General features: G+C 30.9%; 1 protein-coding gene across 1 annotated transcript; it reads left to right on the top strand.

Moving 5' to 3' along the window:
• Positions 1-270: 270 nt before the first annotated feature.
• Positions 271-7,492, top strand: LOC142355667 (uncharacterized). Its single transcript, XM_075407747.1, has 3 exons — positions 271-485; positions 1,482-1,587; positions 7,168-7,492. The coding sequence occupies exons 2-3, from the start codon at positions 1,482-1,484 to the stop codon at positions 7,389-7,391; spliced, it is 330 nt and encodes a 109-aa protein (XP_075263862.1). The 5' UTR covers positions 271-485; the 3' UTR covers positions 7,392-7,492.
• Positions 7,493-9,421: the final 1,929 nt, after the last annotated feature.

Genomic DNA, 9,421 nt, shown 5'->3' with positions numbered 1-9,421 from the left:
CACTTTTCGTTAAAAGCTTTTTGATTTGTATGGATGCAATCTGTATAGCTTTAATGGGATTTTTTTTTGTTTTTTGTTTGACCTATTCCTCCTTTTCTCGTTTCCTCTGATAACTCAGCAAAATTATTGAATGAAAATTCTTTCATTTTACGCTGGTTAATTTCCCATATTTTGCCTACTAAGAAGTAAAAATTGGAAAATTGTCACGCGGCCGCTCATTCGCTGATTCAATTTCTAAATTTCCTTCTCTTTTTCAGTTCAACTCAGGAACTGAAATCAAAACAATTTTCACGCCGTTCGTTCCCACTATAGCTGTTCCACTTTTTTTCGCTGTCAGAACCAATTCCAATCATTTCATTGTTTTTAGTCTCTAAAATTTTAATAACTTGGAAACATTTCGTCTTAACCGCTGGTCAGAAATTTGAAAAACAACTCTGTCAGAGGAAATTTTATATTTTATATCTGAAATTGTTCTACACTAAAAGGTAAGTGTTAAACTAACATTAATTCAACATAGTTACATGAGACCCATTTTTGGAACAACCTGATTCAAGGCGAAATATTTGATTAGGGCTAAATATTTGATCAACCTGGTTAGATTTTGGACAATATCTTTTTGGTGTAATGATTATTGCAAATATTTTAAATAGTTATTGTATTTCTGGGATCTTTCATGTTCTCATTTTATGTTAGTTCAGCTATGTTTTAGTTTTGGTTCTTCGTTGAATGAATATTTACTATGATTGTCAAACTATTATGTTAAACTACTATTAGGTTTAATCAATATCCTAGTTAACATTTTCTTCAAAAAAATTTTTAAGACACGTCATTTTCAATGATATGAATTGCATTATGTGAATTAATAAATTTTTGCTAATAATATTTTCATAATTTTAATATAAGGTTTATTCTATTTGTTACTGAAGTACTTTATTCTTACCTGAGCAAAGTGGGGAGAATAAAAACAAACATTTTACATGTGGAAAAAAAACGCTGATGAAATGAGATTCATAAACTGTTGATCTGTTGTATTGATAACCACCGTTATGTTAACCAAGTTAATTGTCAATTAAACGTTCCGTTACTGCAATAGAACAATTGTAAAGTCCATCATTTAGTTTTTGAATATTGTTGCCATTAAACCGACTTCTTATTAAACACGCGGAGATCACTTTTTTACATAACAATGTAGTACATAGAAAATTATTTTTTGCATACATGGGAGGGGGCCATAAACAGCATTAGGGCACAAAATACGCCACAGTAGGCGGAGAGGAAAAAAATGCTTTGTGCTGCTCTGAAGAACAAAAAATTCAAAAAACCTAATTTTAAAAACGTGGGGTTTTTTCTTGAAGCTAAAAGCTTATCTAAAGCTAAAAGTTTATCTAAGCTAAAATTTATCTGTTATGAGTTATAGAAATCCTTGTTAATATCTAATCCTTGTTATTAATACATCTCCAAAGTTAATGTATAAATTTCAGATGTCTCGAGGGGCTTCAGGCATTGATGGTTCCGAATTTCAATCAGGGAGTGATGGTGGTCAATTAAATGCACATCAGGCTCAAATGGGCTTCAATGTTTCAAACGGCTAGTAATCTGCTTCACTTGATATTTCATATTCCAAATTCTTGAAATTCGATCGATTTCATATATGATTAATTAATAACTGTAGTTTAATTTTGATTATTAATGATGGGGCTTCTTCAAAGCCAATTTTAAGGAGCGTTTTTAAATGATCTTCAAATATGAGCCTTATTTACTTTTTGTGTAGGTTTTTTTTTGTTAGCGTTATCATCCAATCAGATTAAAGTTAAAGAACAAAGCACTAAAAAGTCGCCATATTGCCGTTCAAATTGGCTTCAAGTGCAACATAATTACCAATATTGACTGGTACATCAATTAAGAAAAGTGGACAAAATGTTTTTTGTTCTTTCTTTCACGCTCAAGTAATAGCTCTAATAGATTCTTAGACCCTTAGATATTTTTTCATTTGGACAATACCAATAACAAACTTAGTTGAGATCGAATATTAAACCGTTTGATGCTCAATTTACTAAAAAGACGGCAGTAGATAGAAATCTCTTGCAAGTCACAATAAGCTTGTCATTTGCTACAATCGTGGTTCCTGCAAACTAGCTTAAGTGTAAAGAGTGTGTATAGTTCTATAGTAATTACCAGTTGAAAGATGCAAAAAATATGACATTATTCTGCTCAGACCTATGGTATGAGTAATTTTGAGACTAAATAAGAAAAAAAATAGCCTGGGCAAACTATATGCCCTCATTATAACCATTATGAGAAGAAAAAACTGAACATAAATGAACTTAAAACATTCTGGAGATGCAATGAGTTAGAATTCAATTAAGTTTTTACTCTAGAAATGTGCCGGTTTGAAGCTGAAATGCTCTGAGCCTCAAAGCCGGCCCCTAAAGTTATTTTAACTTTGAAAACAATTGGAGCGCCGTATTAATCGGTTTCTTTGAAGAGAAAAAGAAATTATAAAATAAAGAAGCAGTCAGCAAAAATAGAAATACATTTGAAACAAAAAGCATTGAAGTCTATAAAGAGACATTTCTTAGCGTTTGAGAGATAATTTCTTCTAGAATTATTAATATTATTATTTAATGCATTTGATCAAGTGAAAATTGCAAATCTTTTACATGAACAATTAGATTTTCAAGATGTTTTCGATTATTGAAAGGAGAGTATTACAAACAGGGTTTTAATTGAGTTTCTAGGTCTCTAATGGTCTCAACAACTCAAATCAAGTTTTCTGTTTACAAAAATGTCTCCAAAAATTCGAAAAATTTGCTTTTTTACTGATTTTTAAGTATATATATATATATTATATATATATATATATATATATATATATGTATGTATTATATATATATATATATATATATATATATATACATATACATATATATATATATATATATATATGTGTGTGTGTGTGTGTGTGTGTATGTGTGTGTGTGTGTGTGTGTGTGTGTGTTTGTTTGTACTGAAATTGGAGATTTGAAAGTACTGAAATTGGAGATTTGAATATAAAAACAAAACACTTTTTTATTACTTTTCCTATTAAATCTTCAGCCACTGTTAGAAATTCTGGTTCTAATAACAATCCTTATGCAATGGTATCTCTTTCATTAACGCTTTAACTATCGATTAGAGTACTTGATGTTTCAATAATATTAGAATGTTTGATGATTTTGATTTTGCAGATCGCAACAGCTTTATTTTGTTTCATTTTAGAAGGTAAGAACCTTATATTATATTCGAACGTAACAATCAATCAAAACGGGAAATAACTAGGGAAACAGTTTTCATTGAATTTAGAAAAAAGTGGGAATGCGTAGATAATTGAAAACATGATAGCCTAAATAAATTTTTTGTTGTTTTAGCAGTAATTTTTTTTGGCGCAAATGACAAAAATGTTTGCAAAAGCAATAGATCAATTGAACATGTTTAAATTAACTGGGCATGTTTCTTATCAATTATTGTTACAACTGAAGTAGAAATACGAAGAAAAGATTGTTCTGCTTGACAACCTATCTCTAGAAACAAATCAAAATCATGAAAATATTTTTAAGAAAATTTGTTTACTTTCTTTTGAGACATGATAAGTTAAAATACTCACACACCAGTTTTCTATCGTTCTAATTTTCTGAGAGATTTTGATAAGTCTGTTATAATAAGATTTTCACAACACTATCTATAAATTAATTTATTTTTAGTTCGAGAAATGTATTCGTAAATCAATGCAATTAAAAATTAAAAAAAAACGACAAAAATTTTGACAAAAAATCTCAGGATAGATTCTACTGGAAATATCTTGATTCTGCTATTCACTATCATGGAAAATCTCATACTATACAACACTTGTCATATATATCAAGCTATAAAAATTCACTCAATACATTTCTCGATAAATTGTGGCATAATTTGTTGATTGTTGATCCCAAGCATTAATTTCTCCTTTAATCAATTTAATTGGCTATTCTAGCTTGATTCTTGAAATTTTTATTTTTCCAACTGACCTGGAAATCTTAGCATGGTCATATGTTGTAAAATTAGATATTAAAAACCACTAATTCGTCACTCACAAGCTACAAATCTTTGAAACTACGAAAGAAAATGATCAAGAGAAAGAAAGGAAATAGCGCCGCGTTTAAGAGCGTACACGATAAGATTAAACTACAGGCTTGAACTTTGAACCTGTCGAGTTATTCGTGGATTTAAACATGCCCATTCGGCCTAGTGAAGCCTTTAAGAACAAGGAGGCTCGGTAATGTGCGATCGCACATAAGGTTCCGACCCCGCTCATCAATAATTTTGGCATAATTGTCTACCAAATGAGGAACAGACAGAAAAACACAAAAATTCAAGTATTTTTCATAATAAGTGTATGAACGAAAAGATAGCCTCCGAAGCAAATAACTCAGTGGAGTAGAAAATGATGCATTATATTGATGAGATATGACGATACTAAGAAAGCGAGCGAAGACGAACGGCAAAATCAAACGACAACAACAAACATTAATTACATCAAAAAATTTATGTCCGCTTTAAAAAACAAAACTTAATAACAAAGTCAAAATAGCGTCAGATGAATCTGAAAATAAACAAAATAACTTGTAATTCAACAGAAAAAAAAAGTTATTCAGCAGTTCATAATAAGGCTTGGTAACAATTAGGTAAAAAAGAACAGAAACTTTAAATTAAGAAAATTCGCTAAATTTTAAAAAAAATTAATTTTCAAAGTAATGAAAACCATTAGGAATCAACTAAAGTATCCCATAGGTTTACCATTACCAATGCTTCTATAGAATGGATTTAAGAACTGTCGGTATTCAATTTTTGATGCAGTTACAAAAAGAACAACAAATAGACAACGAACAAAAAATCAATTAACACTTGCCAGAAAATGCTTTGGAAGCCATAAAGCAATATTTTGGCCCCATGATATGTTCGATTGCAACTTCGTCAAACACCGATAATGTATTGTGTGACCGCTCATTAATGAAACTAAGTAACAATTAGACAAAAAAGAAAAAAATACAAAATTATGTAATAATGGTTTTTTTTCGAAAAAAAAATTATTTCCAAAGACATGCAATCCATTAATTACAAAACAAAAAATTTGAATAGGTTCGTCCATTTTTGCAAAGGAAGCCCTTGAGATCTGGAAATATCCAGAATATGTCTTACGTCAACAAAAAGAACGTCAAGTAAGACAAAAATCAAAAATTCATCTACTTTTTTTGTGGAAAAACCCATTGGAAGCCAGTAAAGCCATAACGAATTCCTTAAGAAAATATTAGATTTGTGAAACCAATCCCTTTTGACACCTTCCCTTGAAATGTATTATGTGACCCCTCATTATTGAAACTAGGTAAAAATTAGACAAAAAAGAAAAAAAGCAAGGAAAGCCCTTGAGACCTGCAATTATCCAGAATATGTCTTATGTCTACAAAAGAACGTCAAATATGACAAAAATCAAAAATTAGTTTACTTTTTTTGTGAAAAACCCGTGTCGAAGACAGTAAAGTCATAAAGAATTCTTTAAATAATTTAGATTTATGACACCAATCCCTTATGACACCTTCTTCTGACAAATATATTGTCATCTTTAACCTTAAAATAACGAGACCAGGTAACAAAGAGACAATAAAAGGAACAAAATTGCGAAGTTGAAGTGTTTTTTTTTTTCATTTTGGAAAACAATAGTTTTCAAAGTCATGAAAACCATCATCTATCTTCTAATATCAGAACATGGGCTCATCTACTCTTCCATAAGATGCCAATCAAATCGGCTAACTGTACAGGAAATTAAATACGACTAAAAAGACAAAGTAAAACGACAGTTGAAGACAAAATTAAAAAATTCATTTAAATTCTTCGAGAAAGTGTTGTCAAGCGGTAAAGAACCATAATCTATATCTTTATCTTTAAGGATTAAATTATTATCAACTTTGCTTATTTTGAACGTTAAAAATCTGATATATGAACTGCCATTAACGTGAAAATTTGAAAAACTATAAAACATGAAAAAGGGCAAATACCTGAAAATTTTTGAAAAATATGGAATCTAGTAGTATCAAAGCCAGAACACCATAACTTAAGGCGTAAAACAGCAATAAAGACTAATTTTGAATTCAGCAGAAAAATGGAGCACTCTTTGATTGCTGACACTAAGCTATAGGTTGACCAAATTAAGAGAAAAATGGAGGCAAAGTTCAACAAGCCATTTTTTATTTAAAAACCAAATATTTTAAAAGTCAAAACGACCATAAGCGTCAAGCAATTCACTTGACAAATTAATTTGGATCAAATTAAGAAGCAAATAGGACCTATGACTAGTGAGCTTTGATTTGAAATGTTCTGTTATTTAATTAATATAAAAAAGATCGAATTTTTTATATGAAAAACCGACTGATGACAATCCGATTTATTTTTGGATTGTAACGGTCCAAGATTTGTACAAAACTAGTCCTGCTTATGCTGATTGTCCATTAGAATCATTAATTTTTCGAATATCATTGATAGAGGTAGTTTGTTAGTTAAAAAATCAAAAATAAATGCGGCGTTTTTGACAATCAACGAATAAAGTTAGGAAAAAACGGCGAAAATTTAATTACAGAGCACTCTCAATTTTATTAAATTTTATCAAAATTGGCGAAATTTTAGTAAAAAATTTCGAAGAAAGGTGAATGAAATAAATCAGCGGAATTCACTCTATTTTAAACCTCGATATCTCCCTGTAAAAACGAAAATCAGAAAAATTTTTTAATTCCATATTATACGCTGGACAAGCTTTCTAATGATACCAGTCTCAACTCTCTACGATGAATATATCGATCGGCCAAAATTGACTGAACAAAAAAACCCATTTGAGTATATAGTTCCCCCCCCCCCCCTCAAGAGGGATCGGAACAATTAATGTCGAAAAACAGCAGCAGTCCAATTTTTTGAACTAACTGGCGTATGCGATTGTGGGGACCGACTTAACTCCCGATTTACTATCGGAGAGTATACGATTCTATCTTTTTTTGTTCACAGTGCATTATTAACGGACACAAAGTAAATCCAAATTCTACTTGAAAAATTATAGTTTCGAGTTTATTGTCCATATAATTCAAAAACATCTGACATTTCTTCCAGGTGGCTCCGGCGGTGGGTTGGGTGTGCTGTTCGAGCAGTATGGACATGAATTGGGTGTTCTCGAGTCAATCCAGTCAATTGTGAATCCACTTCTGGCACTTGTGAGCATGCTGATCAACCTGTATATCGCCAGATTTGTCATCATGAGTCCGGCACTGCACAAGTTCACATACATCATGGTCGCGTACCAGGTGAAATATGATCAATGTTTAATATTTACTTAGGCTGTTGACATTCCTGCATTCACTCGGCGCTCAATTTTTAGTTTTTCTAATTGTTTATTGTAGTTACAACAGGTGGAATTTGTAGCTCTAATAGTTGTTATTGTTCCAAACCCCAATGTAAGTGGAGGTTAGGAACTTTATACCAGATGTATTTTTTTGAAAGGCCAATTATGGCCAACCGATATCTTTTGCAGAGAATTTTAAAAGTGGTATCAATTGAATCGTCTATAAAGTGCTATAAATGGAATCGTTTGCTGAAGAAACCTTTTCAAAAATCTTCTTGTTTCTTGAAGGAACTTTGAGCCTCAATGTTTCTTAGAGAAAACAAAAGTTCAAAAGGGTTTTACGTTTTGACGTTTTCAGGCATCGTATGTAAATTTTATGAGTATTTTATGAGCATTATATTTCATAGATATTTCTAATAGCTCCGATAGCGATAGCTGGGCAGGGCTATTACTGGCCTTCTATTGGTTCTCATCCTACTCGAAGAGGAGTTATGGTGATCTGACAAAAAATAGCACGACCAATTTTTCCCTGAGCGAATAGAATGTTTTGTGTGGCCTTTGCGAAGCAGTTGTTGCTATATAATGAGTTGTTTTTCAGTTGTTCTGTCAATGTCCCAATATAGAAAAAAAAAGATTTTTTCCAGGTTTCACAGTTTCAGGGAAGTTTTTTTCAGTGTGGGTGAAATTTTATTCAGTGCTGTGATTAGCTTTTTAGTTTGATTGGTATCAGCAACATGTTGTTTACGGCACATAAATTTTTTAACATCAGCCTTATTCCTGAGTTGTCTTATTTTGACGAATTTTCTTCTGCCAGTAGGAGAATACAGCCAAATATTCGACGGGCCTGTTTATAATGAAATAAATTTTCGTGCTTTTTGAATGAATTATTGTCCAATTTGCTCTTAATTTTTTTAATTGTCAATTAACGTATAATAGGTTTTGTTGGCAGTCCCTCACCAAACTGTAAGAGTATTTAAAACACATTGAAGATCAAATTCTGGAATGCAGCGAAACTTGCAGAGAATTTTGTAAAACAGAAGTGTTGTCAAATTTTCCTTCGTTTCTCTCTCTCTCTCTCTCTCTCTCTCTCTCTCTGTTTTGTTTGTAGTTATTTTTTCTGGTTATTTTGGTTTAACAGATTGTCTGTCATTGATTCACTAAAAATGACATTTCTCAACAACATATCCCAGTTCAAGAAACAATTTTGAGATTTTTTACAAATTTTATTAGGTTCACTTGTCTTCATTTTTGTTTTAAATTTTTTTTAACTAAAGAACTTCATGAATTAAACAGTTTATCCGAGATTTTAGCTGCTTGCAGCCTTATTCACTATGGATTTCAGGTGATTTTCACATTTTTGTTATTTTTTTGTGAATAATTATTTTTGTCTCAAGTGGCTTATATCAAACTTAGAAAAAATAGAAGTCTAAGTTAATTCCAGAAAAAACTTTTCATTTCAGAAAAAAAATTGTTTTTCTTTTAAATTTTTAGGCCTCAAAGTTTGTATCTGTTTTCTCAGAACAAAAGTCTGTGAAAACACCGCAGTTATTTACCGGCATTGTTCGAGGTATGTTTTTGACGAAAAATAATATGAATGTAGTAATTTGAAGCTCTCCTCACAAAAACGTCAGTATATGTTTTTAACAGGTTTAAGTTAAAAATTTTGTTGCATAGAAGCACAAAAAATTTTGTCTAGAAAAAGTTTTCAGGAAAATTTGTGTAAATCAATAAAAGCAATTATTTTAAACAAAATTTGCATTTGTTACTGCAATATTAGGTTTGTGAATAAAAGGTCACGTTCAAAATACTGAACACTGCGATAAATTTTTTAAAAAATTGTACGAAATATCTCCTTTCACACCTTTTTTTACATTAGAACTTGTGTCAACGAAAGACACTCTGATGTTAAAAGACTGATTGTTTAAGTTAATTGCAGAAATAGCGGAGACGCTTGATATACAATTTTCAAGTTACTTGCGGAAAAATTGAGACCAAAATTGTTTCAACAATGCGCTGTGCCCACGT

The sequence above is a fragment of the Convolutriloba macropyga genome, unplaced genomic scaffold (genome assembly GCF_964194025.1).
Source record: "Convolutriloba macropyga unplaced genomic scaffold, txConMacr16.3 SCAFFOLD_3932, whole genome shotgun sequence".
Taxonomy (NCBI): domain Eukaryota; kingdom Metazoa; phylum Xenacoelomorpha; order Acoela; family Convolutidae; genus Convolutriloba; species Convolutriloba macropyga.
Note: the sequence above shows the minus strand (reverse complement) of the source record. Positions and strands in the feature narration are given on the sequence as shown.